This window comes from Neolamprologus brichardi, chromosome 7 (genome assembly GCF_056152115.1).
Source record: "Neolamprologus brichardi isolate AB-2024 chromosome 7, ASM5615211v1, whole genome shotgun sequence".
Taxonomy (NCBI): Eukaryota; Metazoa; Chordata; class Actinopteri; order Cichliformes; family Cichlidae; genus Neolamprologus; species Neolamprologus brichardi.
The window spans coordinates 4,840,539-4,860,432 of record NC_142110.1 but is presented as its reverse complement, the minus strand read 5'-3'; the positions used below and the strand labels follow the sequence as shown (position 1 = coordinate 4,860,432).

Here is a 19,894-nt window from a genome sequence, read left to right as displayed (position 1 = left end):
CCGGGTCACGCATAGTCTCCGGAAATTCACTGTGTAACCCGGTAGGCTAATTTGCTATCTTAAATTCACAGTCTGAGTGAAACCAACACAGTCCAGACTTTAGAAAAGCAGGATATTTGTGTTTGCCGAGTAGTTTATTTCGCCCGTGACGGTAGCTGCAACTATCACGGTTAGCGTGTAGCCGGTTAACCAGACTTGAAATGGAGAGTGAAGATAAGCGATTACACGGTTATGGAAGAGACCCACCCACTGATGCATCAAGGTAGGGACCTTCCGCTGAGGCAGCAGTCCACGGGACTCCAAGGAGCAACGACTGTCCAGAACGGGACCAGAAGAAGGTCGGTGAGTTCCGGATCGGAAACATTAGGAGGTGCCATGGGACCACTTCTGCACTGGCTGCACGATGTGGCAGCTGTCACGCTCCTCAAAGCCCGACGGACACTGCTTCAGGCAGCCATCCTTTTTTGTGCCCTAGTGCTGCTGCTCTGGGTGTCCATCTTTCTCTATGGGAGCTTTTATTACTCTTATATGCCTACCGTGAGCTTCTCCACCCCAGTGCACTTCTTCTACACTGCTGACTGTGATACCTCGGAGTCGAGACTTTGCTCCTTCCCCGCAGCCAACATCTCTTTCATGAAGAATGGCAGAGATCAGGTGATGGCCAATGGTCAGCCTTACCGAATATCTTTGGAGTTGGAAATGCCTGAATCGCCAGTGAATGAAGAGCTGGGTATGTTCATGGTAAAGATGTCTTGTTATACCAAGGGTGGAACGACTGTCTCATCAGTTGGAAGATCTACAATGCTGCATTACCGCTCTAAGCTTCTGCAGACTATGAGTACCTTAGTGTTCGCTCCTCTTCTCGTCACTGGCATGGCGGAGCAGAAGCAGCTCATAGAGGTGGAGCTATTCTCAGACTACAAGACCAATGCTTATCAACCCACTATTGGTGCAGTCATTGAGATCCACTCAAAACAGGTTCAGATCTACTCATCTCAGCTCCGTATCCATGCTTACTTCACTGGTATTCGATATGTTCTGTATAACTTCCCCCTGACATCTGCAGTGATTGGCGTAGCGACCAACTTTGCCTTCCTCAGTGTCATTGTGCTGTTCAGCTACCTGCAGTTTATATGGGGCGGACTCTGGCCTCCAGATCAAGTGAGAGTCAGGGTTATGATGGGAGACGACACCCGCATCCAGCAGAGGAGAGAGGAGGTCCGAAAGCGCATGGAGAGGGAAAACTCTCAGAAGGAACTTAATTCTTCTAAAGTGACTGGATCTGTGAGTGAGTCATCTGATTTTCAGGAGACTGGCACAGGCACTGAGCTGTCAAAGAATGCCTCTGTAATCCCAGATTCCTTGGGGCCTGATGTTCCAGATAGCAAGGAAGAGGAGTCTCGTGAGTCTGATGGGCCAGAGGTGGAAGAGAATTCTCCACCTCAGCTGGGTGAAACAGTACTCCGGCAGAGACCTGGACCCTGGATGAGCCTTTGAACCCTGTCACCTCACACAGTTACAGTACCTGTAGGATATGCTTATATATTCCATTATCACTCTTTAGCAGTTTGAATGTGATTTGGCAGATTGTGATACATTGAAGCTTACCTACTGTTCCAATTTGATCAAATTCACATGCATGACTGTAATCAGTACTAGCCACGTTGTTTTAGCTGGAACACTTCTCATTTTGACAAGAGGGTTTTTTTGTAACTTTTAGTGCTGCTTATTTCTTTCTTCTGGACTTACAATTCTTGTCTTTGTTACATTTGAGTTTATCCTTTCCCACATCAAGAGGTGCTACATTCCAGATCTGGCTTGTCTACAGTATTCTCTATCGTCACGTAATGCCAACAGCTTAACACACCCTTTTAAGTCAGTTCAATCTCCTCATGTGTTACCCTTACTTCTCAGTTCAAACATCATTAAATATGAAGCCACTTTTGAAAGTAAATGCTTTGCAATTGAAACAAAACTGCAAAAGACTGATGCATTTTCTCAAAGGGTCATTGAGAGACCAATTAGATTTGTAAATTTTGGTGTAAAAAGACAGCTATGGTAAAATGTGCAAAGAGCCCAGCCTGAGGGATCTAAAAAAATGATGTTTTGTTTGTTTGTTTGTTTTAATATTATAATACATGTTCTTTTTCAGTGTACCACATGACTTACCTAGTGTGGCATATTTAGTTAAAAGTTGACTCTTTTATACAGTTGTGGTTCATTCTATGAGGTCTTTATTATTAAGTGCAGTTTGCGTTCTGCTGTTTGTTAAAAAATATTATTTATTTAGTTTTCATCACGACCAAGCACCAGAACATTTTAGATGGGTCTTTTAAGTAATATAAGTTTATTGATACATGTGAAACTTTATTTATTTATCATTAATGACTGGAGAATAAGAGGAATAGTAAAGTTACTGTAGAATTGAAGCTGATGTTAGTATGTGGCTCAGCCTCCATGTGTTTAACCTGCACTTCAGGGGTGCTTTGGATCCAAGTAAGTTTAAGTAAAGGAAGTGGGCAACTTGTGTTTTCATTGGACTTTGAACCAAAGATATTTATGTATGTAATATAATGCACTCATAATCTCTCATCTTGTATCCTGAGAAAATACGAGTAGATGTTATGTGTTAAGCAAATTAAACACAGTTAACTTCTTTATTGTCACCATAATAAAGCAACTCTAGCTACCAACTGAATTTTTAATTCCTATAGAGAAATCTGATGACTGTCTTGCAGTCTTACAGTAAATTACTTAATAACAAATTTACATTACATATACATTTGAGAAATGTAAACTCATCGACAAGATAAGTTAACTTGTATCTCCAGTAAACATGTCCTGAATACTAGGTTTTTAACATTTTAAACAAAAATATGTTTACTTCTTTTTGTTCCAATCTCTTGTACAGATAATTTACTGGAAATTCTAAGCAACTTCTGATGGCTAGTTCCAGCAGGGTAGCGTGCCATGTCACAAAGCCCAAACTCGTTTCTTCAAAATGACAGTGAATTACACACTTATCAGATCTCAATCCCATAGCACCTTTGACATGTGGCGCTACAGGAGACTTTATCATGTGATGCTATCATGTCAGCATAGAACAAAAGCTCAGAGGAATGTTTCCAGCATCTTGTTGAATCTATGCGAGTTAACACAGTTGTTAAGGTGCAGAGAGAGCAGCAATGCAAACTCAAATGGTTTGTAATAAGTTGTGATCTACAGATACTTAAAGGGTTAACATTGATGCTGTTGGCTTGTACTAAGCATGAAATCTATATATAGGTATGTGTCACACTTAAGCATAGATTAAATAACATTACAGCTGTTGGTTTGAAAAAAATCCTGCAACTTCACATGACGTCTGATTTTGTTATAAAGGTAAAAACGTACCAAAACTCTGGTGAATGCTTTTGAATGACTAAACATAAAGATGTTTATACATTTACAAACCTTCAAATTTAACTATAGTGATTTAAAAAAAAAATAGGTGTTGTGTTTAATATAAGATTAAATAAGTTTATTCCATTGTTACATTAAAACATAATGTTAAGCACATAAAACATAACAAAATCAGATTGATATATATGTAGTTTATAATAGGACCATACAAATGTAAAAGATTGCCTGAAATCATAATAAATACTATAACGTAATATAAGTATACATTTAGATAAAATATTATGCATTCATATATTTAAAAAATCAAATACATATTATAGAATAATATAAAGATCTATGAAAGCTGGAAGCACAGAAAATCAGTCGTAAATAATCACATTTCCAGAAGAAAAAACAATTTCAAGCCCTTTCAATCTTTTTTTTTTTTTTATATGCATTTTGTTTAGAAAGTTTCCAAATGCCCAGATCATATATCGTGGAATTACTTTTAAGCTTGTTTACAGAACATTTTCCTGGTACACAGGGGAATTGCAAAATTGCATGTATGATCTGTTTCAAACCAGAACCTTACAGCAACGACATTATGGCCCATTAGCAGTCTTTATTCAAAGCCACAGCTCCAATCTAGTCGATGAATTATGCATTGGTCTGGATACAGAGTGCACTAATTGACTTAAACCATCCATCTCTGGTATTAAAATCCTCAGCAGGTGCAGATACTATCTTGCACTGCTGGAACAAAATGTTTTCTAATTCTTTGCATTGTAAAATCAGAAGTCATAAACTGTGAATTATACTGACTATAAAAGTAGAAAAGTAGAAACTAATTCTCAGATCGCTGGACAGCAACAGCTGCATGGCTGATTTACTAGAATAATGTTAATGCCTGTTTTGACACATTGCCTTGCAAACATACTATGTGAACTTGGCAATACACAAACAATATAATACATGCAACGTTCCAGAGGAAAAAGATCAATTAAAAAGTTTACGGTGTTGAAATGAATCATTTCAAGGCATGCAGTCTTTTTATTTAGTTTTTTTAAATATTGCTTTTATGTCGTGATTCAAATATCCCATTTTACAGACTATGCATTTTGGATTTCACTACTTTATGGCCTTTATAAGGACAGTTCAATCCAAAATAAAGTCATAATCCTAAGATATGTAAATGCAAACATAACTAGTATATCTAAAGCTGGCCAACTCTCACCAAACAATCTGATAGACAAGTAGCACAGCAGGCCAGTTTAGGGTGTTTGTGTGTGTGTAGATTTGATTTCAGAGGTGAACTTTCCCTTTTAAATGATTGGCTTTACCATATATGGACCAAATACCATCACCCTGACAGTATTTATCACGCCACTCTGCTTTAAGTGCTCCAGGACGCCACTCGAGCCTGGCCAGTCAATCCCGCCTCCCCACAGCTGAAGGTCACTTTGGTCCTTAACCTTGAATGTTCTGTTGCTCTTCAGGATGGACTTCGACCACCTCAGCTGTAGTCTCACTTGCTGCTTTTGAAGCATCATCTTCCTGCTCGTCATCTGAGCTATCAGCCCAGCGCCCAACCCTTCTGACTCCCTCAGCCACTGCTGGGGCATTAACACAGGGGTTGTGGTCATAGATCACAAGTTTTAACCCCTGCATGTGAGAAAGGCTAGGAAAATGACGTATTCTGTTCCGATCTACATCAACAACAGCCAGAGAGTGCATTTCAAGCAACTCTGGTGGGAAATCTGGCAGTTGGTTCCCAGCAAGCCAAATACTTCGCAGTTCGTGCAGCCGTCCAAATTCTTTGGGTAAACTCCGTATCTGGTTATATCCGAGGTGCAGGGTCTTTAGATTTGAGAGCTCACAAACAACCTTAGGGAAAACAGTGAAGCAATTAGTCTCCAGCCACAGAGTGCTAAGTTCCCTAAGCTCTCTCAGCTCTACGGGGAGGTGATAAAGCCTGTTATTACCCAAGTAAAGAATACTAAGCTGGGGCAACCTGCATATGGCTAGTGGGAGCTCCTCGAAGCAGTTAAAATCGAGGGCCAGAAGCTGCAGCTTTCTCAGGCTCTGCACTTCAGCCGGTAAGCTGCTGAGGTTGTTGTCACTCAGGTAAAGCTTCACCAACTCATTGAAGAGACAGGCAGCAACGGGCAGCTTTCGCAGCTGTCGGCTACTCAGGTCCAGGGTCCGATCTAGTGGCATCTCCTTCAGGTCCCCAACTAAGAAGCGCTGGCAGCGTTCAGAAGGAATGAAGGCGAGAATACTTCTCATGGCATTGCCCATTTTTCTTACTGTTTCTGCCACAAGACTTACTCGACATCCATCTCCTTTATCTTCAAGTGAATTTCATGGTGTTCCATTAACACTCCTCCACCTCCCCTCTGCGTTTATTCATCTTGATAATCAAGAAAAAATGAAACAGTGAAATCATACAACAGCTTAGGAAAGAGGATGACACATCAGTTATATTATGAAGTGCATCCTTTAATGGAATAAAGGGGGTGTTGTGTCAAGGTAATATATAATAAAATTAAACAGAAAAACATTGTAAGTGTTAAGATGTTCATACAAAAAATTCAAAATACCTTCTTTCTAATGTCTTGCTGATGATATCCAGTATGACTCCCAGTATCTCCTACAGTAAGCCATTTGTTTATCCAACTTAATGAGCTGAAAACTTATTGTATTCCCTGGGCAGATATTTCCCAGTGCAGTCCTCTCACTATCTCTCTGTGGCTCCAAGCTCTGCTCAGACTCTCATGGCTATAGCAACCACTAGCTCTCTCCTCCCCATTTGTGCCTAATGACTTTCCCCTCTTCTTCTCTGAGATGACAGAGGTGGGAGAGAGAGAAACGGGGAGGGGCGGGGTGACATGGATAAGCAGAATAAGTGCTTTGTGATGAAAGAGCAACAAAGGTCATTTGCATTCTGCTGTAATCATCCCAGATGCAGTCTTGGGTGGAAGCCACTGGGCTCAACAGGTGAAATGTTCTTAGCAATTTGCCAGTGTTTGCAGGGATATCAGATAACTTTGATTACAGTATACTATGGAAAATCTCTGTAGATCTGTGTTTTGCCAATGCCACATTGTATAGTCTTGGAAATGGTTTCATTTAAAATCAACACATAGCAAGTCAAATCCTCCAAATCCAAACAAGAGCTTATACTCAAAGATGAATATCCTGTAAGTAAGCTGGATATCTTACAAGAGGTGTGAAGTGTCCGTGCTATCTGACATATCTTCATTGGGGCTATTTTCCAACTAGATAAAATTAGGAAGGGATTTCATTGTCCTTATCTGAGGGGGCAATAGTTGACCCTCATCTGCTTTCACTCACTGACACACTGTTTTTATCACTTTCCCGCAGCCACTTACTGCCAGAGCACAATGGTGTGACTGTCATAAAAGACCCTGTTCATATTAAAAATCTGGATATCTCACAGGAAGGGAAGCACAGATATAATATATGGTTCCAGGGTGAAGTAACTGGAATGGAAACATCATTAATTTTATACCTGCCTTTTCTACTGTAAAACCCATTTATTTTTCCCCCTTACACTAGGCTTACTTGTTGTTCCCAAAGCTTTCAGCTATGTAAATAATGATGATTGATGGTTTGCCAAACACTTTAAGTCTAACTGATAAAGGATCATTATAACAGCCTTAAGACGCCATCTGCTGAGGAAGTCCATACAATGTGATTTTAAGTTTCCGGGCCATATTAAATTCATGTGAAGCTGCTGTTTTCCAACCTCACTGAGTAATTCATGCTACTGTGAACAGTGTTAGCTCCTGCAGGTCCACTTTAAAATACCTCTGACTACCAGGCTTTTCTCAACTACTCATTTTATGTAAGATATGAACAGATATAGCCCCCAGTTTGTTGTGTGCTAATTTGATTAAATGTAGAAATATAGTGAAAACAAACAAACAAAAAACAGAAAATGTTAAGTAAAAAACAACCAAAAACCCAGTTGTGACATAAGGTCAACACGTAAAGTTCATGTTTTTGCACAGAAACCTGTGAGATTTGGGATACTCTATGAGATATGTGTCAAATGTGGTTGGTAACCCAACTTTTATTGCTGACAATCACATCCTCTGCAGTATGTAAATCCACACATTTATTTTACTGGAGTGAGACACCTGATGTTCACACGAGGGAGACAAAAACTCGACAGTGTCATATTTGCTTTAAATGACTGCAAAATCTTCTTTTTTCTTTCCCCCTCCGTGAAGTACTTTTCTGGATATCTGTTGGTTCTTCTCCCAGCACCCTGTTAGGGAAACTATCAGATGTGTTCGTTTTTGTGTACGGAAGTGATCAGCAGGTTGTAAGGTCAGGGGGTAAAGGCTAGACCTCTTTCGATTGAGAATACTCACAGCCATCTTGGATCTAACGAAGCGAAGGGAAATTGATGCGGTGAGATTATTTTACTTATTTTTGTTCTTATGTTAAAATTGCCCTATGTAAATTAAACTCCGTCAGATGGAGCTTTTTACCTCCCTTGCTTTCTTTCGTTTAAATACGTAGCACATCGTTAGCCTTTAGCACCCGCAGATTGTCGCTATTGGTCTATCTGCTGCTACTGCCACTGCCTGCAATCGGAGCATAAACTGAGCCGTGAAAACACACAGCTGACAGTGGATAAACGGAGGCAAAGAGGGCCAGTGTTACTGGTAGCTAAACCACTGTGTATTTTTCAGTTTAAACGCTCTGTTACTTTGGTTGTTTTTAGAGTAGCCAGTTAGCAAGCTGACGTTAAGCTAGCTAAGCTAACTCAAAGTGACAAGCACCTAGCCTGCTAATGTTAGCTACCTAAACTAGTGTTGGCTAGCCTGTTAGCTTTGTTGCTGTTAAACACATTAATAGTAAAGTTTAACGGGATGGAACTTAACAACCAGTTCTGCTGTCATCTCATTTAGTTAACAGGTATCGTAGGGCTGCAGTTTTTGTTTGTTTTGTTGTAAAAGTCAAATAAATCAATCTTCATTTTAAATTCGTAGAGAAAGCAACTATTCAAAAGTTTATTTTAAGAACCGTAAGGTGCCAGTTGCAGCCCATTGAATTACAAAGAAATTATAACATATTGCATTTCCAGATGCTTCCATTTAACTTAGCGTTGCAGGCATATAAGATATCTTTTTGTCCATACAAAGGTTATGAAATATCAAAGCTGTGTGGCGGCAGTAAAGTTCCAGTTGCACAAACAATACAATGTGGTGCTGCTAGTTTCAGACATGGGCTATTCAGTCTCAGATCATTGGGGTTTTTAACAACATTTTCTGCTCAGCCATCTTTGATTTGCCTAAAAAAAATGTGTAGTCCAAAGTTTAAACATATAGAATGATTGCTGTGAAATTTCAGCATCGCATAACAAGTACTTTAAATATAAAGTACTTGAGATATACAGTACTGTGCAAAAGTTTTAGGCAGGTGAGGAAAGATGCTGTAAACAAAGAATGCTTTCAAAAATGCAAGTGTTAATCATTTATTTTCATCAAACAACAAAATGCAGTGAATGAACAAAAGAGAAATCTAAATCAAATCAGTATTTGGTGTGGCCACCCTTTGCCTTCAAAACAGCATCAATTCTTTTAGGTACACATACACACAGTTTTTGACGGAGCTCGGCTGGTAGGTTGTTCCAAACATCTTGGACAACTAACCACAGATCGTCTGTGGATGTAGGCTTGCCGATGATACATACGTGTGTGTGTTTCCCCCCCACACATTGATTTGATATCTGAAGCAGTGTTTGAACTCGAATATCTGAGAATCTGTTAAAGAAAACTGGCTTCTTTTACCATGAAAGTGAATCAGGTTCTTTAAATGGGAGCAAATACAGTAAAAAGTTCCAAGAATTATTCAAATGTGTTTAAAAAAAAGTCTCATAGACCAACAAAAAAACAACATTAGTTATTAGTTAGAGACAGTTTCTGAAAGGTATTGACATATTTCACAATAATACAAAATCAAACATGTAGAATGATTAATCACAGGAATGAAGAAATAGTTATTTTTATTCAGCTGCCATTCTGGATTGAGGAAACCTAACAGGTTGTACTGCATAACAAAAATTTCAGCCCAGTAGTCTTATCAGATTAGAACAGATTTCTCTGGTTTCCAAGGTGCTCTCATTATAACTGAGAAAGTACTTCTGCTAAACATAATCTATGCAAATTTGTTATTTTCACTTGCTCCCTGACCCTTGCTCTGTCTAAGTTTAAAATGTAGTGAGAGGCATTAAAAATGCAACAAGTGCAAATAAATCACAAATACAAATAAGTATAGCAAAACAGGAGTAATGAGTCAGTAGTGTTCCAAGGCCAAGTTGCCATCAACACAAGGTGCAATTGGTAGTCTGATACAAGACTCTAACCCTAACCATAGGAGCTAAATTCTAATCTTAACCCCCCGTATTTGCTTCTTTAACTCTAATCCTTACCTATTAGCCAGTATGCCCTGAGCTGACTCCTATTCAAAACCCAGGAGGAACCAAAACTGGGATTCACCCCCTGCCTGCTTACCCTTCTGAACCTGCTTCCACCTTCCTTACCCCAGAGGAATGCTGAGGGGGTTTTAGGACACACAATACACCTTAACGGGTGGTTTGGATTGCTTGATGCCAATTTATTATCCACTTCTGATCCCTGCAATGTCTCCTTGCTAATTTCTTCTCCCCATCACAGACTTAGTAGAGTAATATAAGGTGCAGGGTACTAGTGGTGACATGTTTGTCTGTGCATTATCTTGACCAAACCATTTTGGCCGACGGACCATTTCGGAGAGAGTCTTTAACAGAAAATGCGTACCCCTGTTCCTAATTCTTACCCTGCTGCTGCAACTGTGAGCAGAGATCAGGCAACTGCCACGCTGACTGCCTGAATGAATGCTGCAAGAATTATTCTATAAATACTAAAACTAAAAATTTTAATGTCCAATTTTGAAACCATAACATTTTTAGGCTAGTATAGAAGTTGTCCAGAAAATATTGTATAGGTTGAACCTTACTGGCTCTGAATTTTATCTGGTTCAAGTAGAAATCTAAAGAGAATTAAAATTAAAATCTAAGCCACAGTATAAGTTCAAAAAGTTCACTCCTGAGCGTCTGCTTTCTTTCACATGCACATTTTAATTAATGTTCCTTTCTCTCTCTTCAGGTGACGAAAGGCATGTTTGGTGCTAGAAAGAAATTTGTAGAGTTCGTTGACGTTGTCGATAACGACTTTACCGATGAAAGCATGTACTACAACCAGCCGATGTTTCCACATCGGTCGGATAAAGATGTGAGTTTTGTGCTGGTACACCTTTCTTACCTGTTGAGATTTTTTTCCCACGTTTATCGTACTCTGTTCTGTCCTTGAATGTTTTCCTCCAGATGCTGTCCTCTCCCTCACCATCGTCATCGGGTCAGCTGTCGCAGCTCGGTGCGAGTTTATATGGTCCACAAAGTGAGCGCTGACCTTTATCTTACAGCCTGTTACATCAGTTTTGTCATTTGTGATGGACTTAAAATCGTAAAGACAATTCTGCTTTTTACCTCTGAACTAGAGTTACTTAAAGTTTGATTGTGTTATTTGAACAGATAACTGAAAAGCTTTCTTTTGTCTTTGCGCAGGTGCACTCGGCTTCTCAGTAAGAGGCATGGGAAACAACACACCTCAGTTAAACCGAAGTCTAACGCAAGGTTCGCAGCTACCGAGTCATATCACCCCCACAACAGGAGTCCCCACCATGTCTCTCCATACCCCACCATCACCAAGCAGGTGAGTGTGAACTTGACCGATTAATCGTGCTGTTTAAGAAAACTTTGAATTCACTAAATTGGACGATGATGTTTTAACAGGGGGACGTTACCGATGAATTCGAGGAACGTGCTGAATCACTCTCAGGTCGGTCAAGGCATTGGGATAAGCGGCAGGACCAACAGCATGGGCAGCTCGGGGCTGGGAAGCCCCAACCGTAGCTCACCCAGTATCATCTGTATGCCCAAACAGCAGCCAGCACGCCAGCCCTTTACCATAAACAGGTAGATGGATTTAGTATTTATTGCACATATCCACCAGTGTTTCAAAGGGACATGGCCCCGTACTATGATGCAAATTCAACATACACAGGATGTCTTTCCGCTATCTGGGTTCACTTATCTTAAAACTGGTGATTGGGCCAAGCAGTCACAAGAAGCTGATTATCAACTTAACAAGGCAACCCAGGGTTACCAGCATGAAAGAGGTGCTGTTCACAGCTTTTGACCAATCTGAAATGTGGATAAGTCTGTTGGCAGCAGAGCAGCTGATTTTGCAGAAAATGACAAAACTGTAATATGAGGAAAAATCTGAAGAAAATAATACATGCTGAACTCGAACCTTTATATGCATTTTGTGTGTGTGTGAGAGAGAGTTTTATTTTTTAAAATAGTAGCGTAGTATTAAAAGCGCCATATGAATGTATGTGCGCTTTAAGTGTTTGATCAGGGAGACTCCCAGAGTCCTACTGTATTAATAAAGTTTAGCCTATTACAGCCTGAAAGAAAGCGGGTAAGAATGCAAGCTGCTGAAGTTAACAGGCATCTCACGGCTATCACAGCTCAATCAAGAACAGGAGAAACTAATACAGTGAATATTTACTTTACATTGAAGTTTAGATGTACACAAGATGGGTTTTTTTTAATCTTTCAGCTTTATGAGATTTTGAGTCTGAGATTTTAAAAAAAGAAACAAAAAAAGTTCAAAACAAATAAGTAAAAATAGGTGCCCCGTTTGTAAATTTAGAACAATAAACTTAGACTAAAATAAACTTATGTCTAAGAATCTGTTTCTAATCCAACATAGTGAACTACACAACTTTATCCATGCACTGAAATCCAAGGAACAGTGACGTTTTGCAGAAAACTGATTGATGAGTAGGCACTGGTTTTGTACCTGTTTATCTTTAACTGTGAACATAACATGCTCTGAAACAGGTTAGGATGTAAGTTACCATGGTGATGTACCACCTTTGTAATAATGAAAAGCCAGGGTTAACCTTGAAGTTACCTGGATGAGCTCAAATCTTGCTTCATAGTGCTGGCATGGGTTACCTTCGGTGTATCCTTTTGTGTGTACAGTTGCTTTCTAAAACATGTTTTTCTAACTAAGGAAATGTTTGTATCCTTTTCTTATTTTTTTCTGTCTCTGCAGCATGTCAGGATTTGGGATGAACCGCAATCAAGCTTTCATGAACAACTCATTATCAAGCAACATCTTCAACGGCACAGGTTGGTGTTCACTTTTGTCTAACCATCAGTTAACCATTAGGTTTCAGCTACTTTTAGACTAACATTGCTCTGTCTGTGTGTGTGTTTAAAGCATAAAAAACAGCCACAGCCTGATAAATAATACTGTTTCCTGCACAAAATCACAGCTTTCCATTAATGCTGCTGTTAGGGTCTTACAAGAGTTAACAGCAGCAAACAGTGCCACCCATCATACATAAACTGTGTATCCTTGAAATGAATTGCAGGAAATTAGGTCTGAATAAAAACCTGATTAAACTGATCTGACTCTTTTTAACCTGTTACATAAATACACATCAAAAAAGGGGAGAGCTGCTACATCCTTAATCTACTTTATAATAAGGCTACATTATTACATATTTACAAAAATAGTGTATTTAAGGATTCACATGTTTGTATTGTCCTTGTGTAACAGATGGGAGTGAAAATGTAACAGGACTGGATTTGTCAGACTTCCCTGCATTAGCAGATAGGAGTCGGAGAGAAGGGACCGGAAACCCTACACCAGTTCTCAACCCACTGACTGGACGAGCGCCTTATGGTAAGCCATTAGACTGTAGAAAGTGTCTTATTATTTTCCTCACATGAATCACTGACAGCACATTTCATCAACATTGGAAATGGGTTTCAGCTGAAAACCATCAGATGAGCTTCGTAATGTTAGCTAAGCTTTTGTTACACTGCACACGACAGACTATCATTGCTGATTGTACCATTTTGTTTGTTTTTGTTTTTTTCTTTGCTGTTACACTTTCATCATCAAGTTGGCATGGTGACAAAGCCATCAACTGAGCAGACACAGGATTTCTCCATCCACAATGAGGACTTCCCTGCACTGCCTGGGCCAAACTATAAGGATCCCACGTTGAACAACGATGACAGCAAAACTGTAAGTCACACAGCACACTGGCAGGACTTTTTTTTATTTTTTTTGTGAGAAGGGTACAGATCAAAAGAATTGAAATGAATAAATACATTATTTTTCCTGCCTATTGACTTTTTTCCCTTCCCTTTAGAACTTGAACTCCACAAACAAGAGCACATCCAATGCAGATGGGCCCAAGTTCCCCGGAGACAAGACGGCCTCAGCACAGAACAACAACCAGAAGAAAGGGATTCAGGTGTTGCCTGATGGTGAGTCTTCACTGCCAATCGTATTGCTGCTATTCCACCAAAACAACCCTTTTTTTTTGTCATCAACAATTTTTATTTATTTCATTTTAAACTTCAATAACAGAACTGAAGGATAACTACATAAATAAATAGTTTAAAAAACAAACAAACAAAACAACAACAAAACAAAAAACAAACCACAAAACAAAGGAAAGTTATCCTATTCTTTCTTCGCACACCAATCCCCACACCACCACTCTGTCATTACTCCTCTGTTCTTCAAGTTACAGAAAGCCAGCTTGTAAAGTGGGACCAAATACAATCATATTGATGCAATTTGTCTAATAAACCATAAGTCACTTTTTCGTAAGACGCCAACTTAGTAGAGGTGGGAATCACCATACATCCCACGATACGATATTATCACAATACTTAACACACGATACGATATTATTGCAATTTTTTAAAATATTTTGCGATATTCAGATTCTGTACATAAAGGTAAACTTTATCAATATTCATTTTATCTAATATCAAAGTCTCACACTCAGTCTTTCTCTCATTTCAGTTTTATTGTTGACAAACTGAACGGTTTGTATTACAGTCTAGTCCAACTTAACTGAATCAACCATCTGGTACAATTATAGCTATTCTGAACTATGCAGTTTATGAAAACTATGCAGCCCCTTCAGCAACTGAAGAATTTGAATTAATTGGATAAATTAAAATAAGTAAACTGTCATGTTTATTGCTGTCAAAAACAAGTTAAACACATTTGGACAGTGAAGGAATGTCAGGATTCTTGCTCAGAAAAAGGATCAACATGCTCTGAAGTCAGAGCACAAAAACCTTTTTTGTAACAAAATATCGATTTCTGCTGTCCCTGTATCGATACATTATTAGCAAACAAAATATCACGATACTACACAGTATCGATTTTTTCCCCCACCCCTACAACTTAGCCATTGTCTTTAGCCAACAACCCTTCTTAATTGCCTTGAGTGAGGCAGTTGGGCGTGCTACCCTGCATTTGGGGTTAGATAATTATCAACTAAGCTACAGTGAGGAAACCAACAAAATAACGTTCATTGTAACATTAATTTACCTGTGATCATGAGTTCAAAGAGGTATTTAGTTGGTTTGCTCACAAAGTGTAGTTATTAATGCAGAGGTGATTTGACATTAAGTACTGAATCTAGTTTCTACAGTTTGTTTTAATCTTGAGTTGTCTTGCTGCTGCAGGTCGGGTGACGAACATTCCCGCAGGAATGGTGACGGATCAATTTGGCATGATTGGCCTACTGACGTTTATCCGGGCAGCAGAGACTGATCCGGGGATGGTCCATCTGGCATTAGGAAGTGACCTCACAACACTGGGACTCAACTTAAACTCACCAGAGTAAGACAAATTTCATTACCCTGCAAATACATACTGATTTTTCCTATAAAAAAAAAAAAACCACACAAAGAAACAATAAAAATATTTAGTCCAATAATGCATGTTACATCTGTCTGCTTTTATTTTTAATGAATGAATCTATTTAGTTCCCCACCGTTTCTTTGGATGGATGTAATCGTATTGTCATTAATGTATCAGTGGCTGAATACAAGAGGCGCAGTGTCTTTGTTGCCTTAGAATTAGCTTTTTATTATCTGCAGAAGGGGCGAGTCCCTTCACTGTCATTTTTATACATTAGGAACCTTTTGCATTTGTAACAGTCACGGGAGGAGCACTAAATCATACACGCTGGTCTTTTAAGTTTCAGGGTCTATGATTTTTGATATACATCAAATTTCATTCTTACTCAGAGGTAATAAAGAAATAAGAGGAAAGAGTCTCCATTAGTTAAGTTTGCCCCCTGCTGACTGCATCAGTAGGTTGGTAAAAGTTGGTATTTTCAGAGTTTTTGACATTTCTTCCTGTTTTATCTAAAACGTTTAGCAAACAGTCTGCTTTTGATATTAATACTAGCAAGAACTGATTGCAACTAAACTCTTTGACAGAAACTTGTACCCCAAGTTTGCCTCTCCTTGGGCTTCCGCACCTTGTCGACCTCAAGACATCGGTAAGACATTAATTTGATGTATGACAGTCCTGAGTAGCTTTCAAGACCAGAGTCAGAGCAGGTGTCAAGACATTTGCATTAGTGCTGAGGAGGAGCAGAGAAAGGATGCAATGCAATCTTAGTATTTTTGTAAAATATTTACATTTTTAGTCATGTTTTTTTTTCTGTTTTAACAAAAACTGTTGTTGTGGAAATTAAAGTACAAACATACATGTGGCCCTTTAAAATTAGTGCAGCGAAAATAACCTTCAACTATTTTATTACAAGTAGTTGGCTGTTGACAGAGTTAATTAATAAGATTTAGATTTTGGCAGGCCTCCTGGTTTTTTTTTTTTTTTATCCAACCTGGAGACCACATTTTTGGCATATCAGATAGATTTTCAAAGCCACAGTGAATTAAAATAGTTACACACTGCTTTAGACACTCTTGTGTGTGCTGCTAACCTATATCTGTATCTGCATTTTTAGACTTCCATGTTCCATCGGAGTATTTAACAAATATCCACATAAGGGACAAGGTAACCATGAACTTGAGCTCAATGTAAGCGGTTCAAAGATTAATGTAGTAAAATAAAATTAATATACTGTCTTGTCTCGACTCTAGTTGGCTGCCATCAAACTGTCTCGATACGGTGAAGACCTGTTGTTCTACCTGTACTACATGAATGGAGGAGATCTGCTACAGCTTCTGGCAGCAGTGGAGCTGTGAGTACAGACTTTTTGCTAGAAATGGGCACAAAGGTGTTGGTCTGTCCAGGAGATGATCACCTTACTTAGCAAAGAAGTTTAAAGGAGTCGTGTAAAGTCGACAGTCTTTTGCAGTTGCTGCTTCGTATTAAAAACGTTTCACTGGCGAGCAGATGAGACAGTTTTGTGAAGAGGAAATTAAGCAATTTAAACAGAAAAACAAGCTAGAACATTATCCCTGCCATAAAACTGAATCTAAATTCTAAACCACAGTGATTCTCTCAGCAGATGCAAATATAATTTACTGTTTCCTGACACACAAGTTCAGCAACATTCATCTACAACCCAGCTCAGTAGGCCTTCTAAGTTCAGTCCAAAGGCCCAAAGCCAGGAGGGTTGAAGCAGCTCACTTTAAGAAAAAGCCTAGACTACTTATTAACGATGAACATAGCTTGCTGGTCTAAAAAGTAAAGGGTATGCAGAAGTGTTTTCAAATCTGCATTCATTCTTAATGACTTCTTCTTGTGTAGAAGTCCATGGGGGGGAAAAATGAACCATACTCATCACTTGATGTAATCTGTTTATTATCTCAGTTTCTGTTTTTTTTGTCCCATTTGGAGTTGAATAGATGACACAACAAGTTCTCTGTTATTTCCACCCCTCAGTTGTGACCAGATTTCAAAAACACTACATGGCAGTGCTCGAAACGGCCAAGTCAGGGTTTTAAAGTCTAATACCGCGGAAGCACTAGCTGGTGGCCGTACGCGTGTCTTAGTGCAGTTGAACATAATCCACAAAGTCCGCATGTAGTCGAAAAACAAACAGGCAAACATTTATTTCCACAGTTTGAAATACAGTGATCCGTTTGAATGTTCATGTACACTGCAAACACGGTAAGCTAGTTAAAGCCCCCGTTGCTCCACACTGCCCGTCGCGAACGCTCCCCCCGTGCACAGTTACTGTGTGTTAAAGGAACAGTACGTAAAAATTAAATAAGGCAAGAAAAAATACAATTTAACTGTAAATCTTACGCTAAACAAATTATAAAGTAAAAACTGAAATCTTACACTTATCCTTATCCAAAATGATTCAAATTATTAACAAATATACACTCTGTGCAATCTGAGTAAACTAAGAGATGATTAGACCTTTATCCTATACAAAGTCGAACTACACAAGTACATCTCTTATAAACAAACTTTTGGAAATAACACTTGTAAAGCTTTAAAATGGTGATCGATTCTGCTGTGTACTCTTAGATTAACACTTAACAAGGTACAATATTGTTTGTTTACGGAATAATTTTTCTTCTTTTGTATGAACATATGAATATAGTTTTTGTAGAAATAGCTGGAAGTGTGAGCCACTGATTAGCCACTAGGTGGCGGTGTTTTATTTATTTATTTATTTGTTTGTTTGTTTATTTATCGTAATACTTCTTATTAATGTGTTCTTCACTCTCCAGCTTTAACCGGGACTGGAGGTACCACAAAGAGGAACGGGTTTGGATAACTAGGGCACCTGGTATGGAGCCTACACTGAAGACTAACACCTATGAGAGGGGTACCTACTACTTTTTTGATTGTCTTAACTGGAGGAAAGTAGCCAAGGTAAGAGTTGATATTATCGAGTTTTCTTATTTTTAGTTTTGAGGATTAGAGCTATTATCTTAAAACTATCTGTTTCTCTAAGGAATTTCATCTGGAGTACGACAAGCTGGAAGAGAGGCCTCACGTGCCAACAACATTCAACTACAACCCAGCCCAGCAGGCCTTCTAAGGCCCAACCAGTCCAAAGGCCGCAGCTGTTCCTGTACACGACACCGTTGTCCAGGAGGGACGAGGAGGTCCACACAGCTTGGTTTTTTATTCCTCGAGGATTTGGCTCTTTGACTGTAGGGGTCATCACCATTAAAACTGCCCTGCATTTTCAAATTTACAAGCTGCCCCAAAACACCAACGAATGTTTTGTTTTTATTCTTCATGTTCCTCCTGTTTTTTGTTTTTTTGTTTTTTTTTCCTCCTCTCTTGTTTTGAGCAGGGTCTGTGTTATGTTTACGTCTCTGAATCTGAAGCCTGTTTTTTCTCTGAAAGGAGGACTGACCTTGTGGCACAGGGCAGTGACAGAACAAAGGTTATTCTTTGTATTTATACCAAGTGTTAACTGAATTAAAGACGGGGAAAAGAAACGTTGACATCCTAGGAAGCAAGTTAAAGGGTGAAAGAAATGCAATGTTTATTGTTGCACTATATTTAGTAATAAAAGAACACAAAATTTGTTTGTGCTTTTTTTTTATGTGAACACTCCCTGATAATTTCTCCCCCTCTTTTCTATTGTTATTTGCTTTTTTTTGTTGTTGTTGATGTTTTGAGTCAGGGAGCTCATGCATTTCTCCCACATCTATACATTTCACCTTTTTAGCCTCCCTCCTTTCAATTTCCATTCATCCTTCCACCCTGTTTTTGCGTCACCAAACCTTTTCTGTCACATACAGTTTCTTCGTCTCTCTCTGTGACGTCTGTGCTGCCCAAACATGGACACAAATGTAGGAGACTACTTTGATGGAGAAGTCCTCAGAGGCTGAACATCTACACGACTTTGCTCCAGAGCAAACGGAACTCTTTCCAGTCTTTGTTACAATTTTGTAAGAAATGTGTACATTTTTTTTTCTTTGCATCACATAAATTAGTATATGTATGTACGAATGTGTATATATGATTGCTACATATATGTATGTGTGTGTGTATATATATATACATATATATATATATATATATGACATTTATTTTGGAAGAAATCTTGCCCTGACTTGTACCTCGTTTTTATGAGGTAAGCATGGATGCAATATGTGGATGCGACAGGAGTTTTCTGGATCTGCTGGACAGGGTGTCACATGACACTGGGCACTTGCATCAAACTAAAAAATATTAAAATGTCACATGAGGAAAGGCCTGAACCTAAGCCCCACCATTAAAAGATTAAATAAACCCGGAGATCATTATCATCCCCTGAATTTCAACTCAAACACAACCAAAAGGATGCATTTCATTTTAAGCTGATTGAACAGTGGTGGACAACAGCATTTCATAGGAAACGGAAAAAAGACATGAGGAAAAAAAAAAAAACACAGACCAATCTTGTATTTTCTGAATTTAAAATCTTAATTTCTTTGTATTAAAGCAGAAAAAGGCTTTCCTGAACCGTGTGTCTTGTTTATTGAGTATCTTACTAAAATTGGCCTCTGATTTGTTAATACCGTACAGTGCAACAGAGAAAATTAAATTCAAATTTGTAAGAGTTTAGAGAAATCATCCACAGCAAACACTGGACGTTTCACACCTTTTAATACAGA

At 38.8% G+C, this 19,894-nt stretch overlaps 3 protein-coding genes across 4 annotated transcripts; 2 read left to right on the top strand and 1 right to left on the bottom strand.

Annotated features, from left to right (window-relative positions):
* Nucleotides 1-6: 6 nt before the first annotated feature.
* LOC102789684 (seipin-like) lies at nt 7-3,289 on the top strand. Its single transcript, XM_006809928.3, has one exon. The coding sequence runs from the start codon at nt 232-234 to the stop codon at nt 1,495-1,497; it is 1,266 nt and encodes a 421-aa protein (XP_006809991.2). The 5' UTR covers nt 7-231; the 3' UTR covers nt 1,498-3,289.
* A 204-nt stretch (nt 3,290-3,493) lies between these two features.
* lrrc10 (leucine rich repeat containing 10) lies at nt 3,494-6,182 on the bottom strand. The gene is made up of 2 exons (XM_006809929.3): nt 5,982-6,182; nt 3,494-5,791 (listed from the first exon to the last, which is right to left on the bottom strand). Exon 2 carries the CDS (start codon nt 5,677-5,679, stop codon nt 4,849-4,851), a length of 831 nt encoding a protein of 276 aa, XP_006809992.2. The 5' UTR covers nt 5,680-5,791; nt 5,982-6,182; the 3' UTR covers nt 3,494-4,848.
* A 1,498-nt stretch (nt 6,183-7,680) lies between these two features.
* On the top strand, nt 7,681-19,742 carry cnot2 (CCR4-NOT transcription complex, subunit 2). 2 transcript variants are annotated; one of them, XM_087842903.1, is made up of 15 exons: nt 7,681-7,821; nt 10,563-10,688; nt 10,781-10,853; nt 11,021-11,168; nt 11,249-11,431; nt 12,582-12,658; nt 13,128-13,217; nt 13,441-13,565; nt 13,693-13,810; nt 15,032-15,188; nt 15,794-15,855; nt 16,324-16,373; nt 16,460-16,560; nt 18,008-18,152; nt 18,235-19,742. In XM_087842903.1, exons 2-15 carry the CDS (start codon nt 10,575-10,577, stop codon nt 18,319-18,321), a joined length of 1,530 nt encoding a protein of 509 aa, XP_087699029.1. In that variant the 5' UTR covers nt 7,681-7,821; nt 10,563-10,574; the 3' UTR covers nt 18,322-19,742. The 2 variants fall into 2 exon arrangements, with proteins under 2 accessions (XP_087699029.1, XP_087699028.1); XM_087842902.1 differs by having other exon boundaries at nt 7,683-7,821; nt 13,092-13,217.
* The last annotated feature ends 152 nt before the right edge of the window (nt 19,743-19,894 follow it).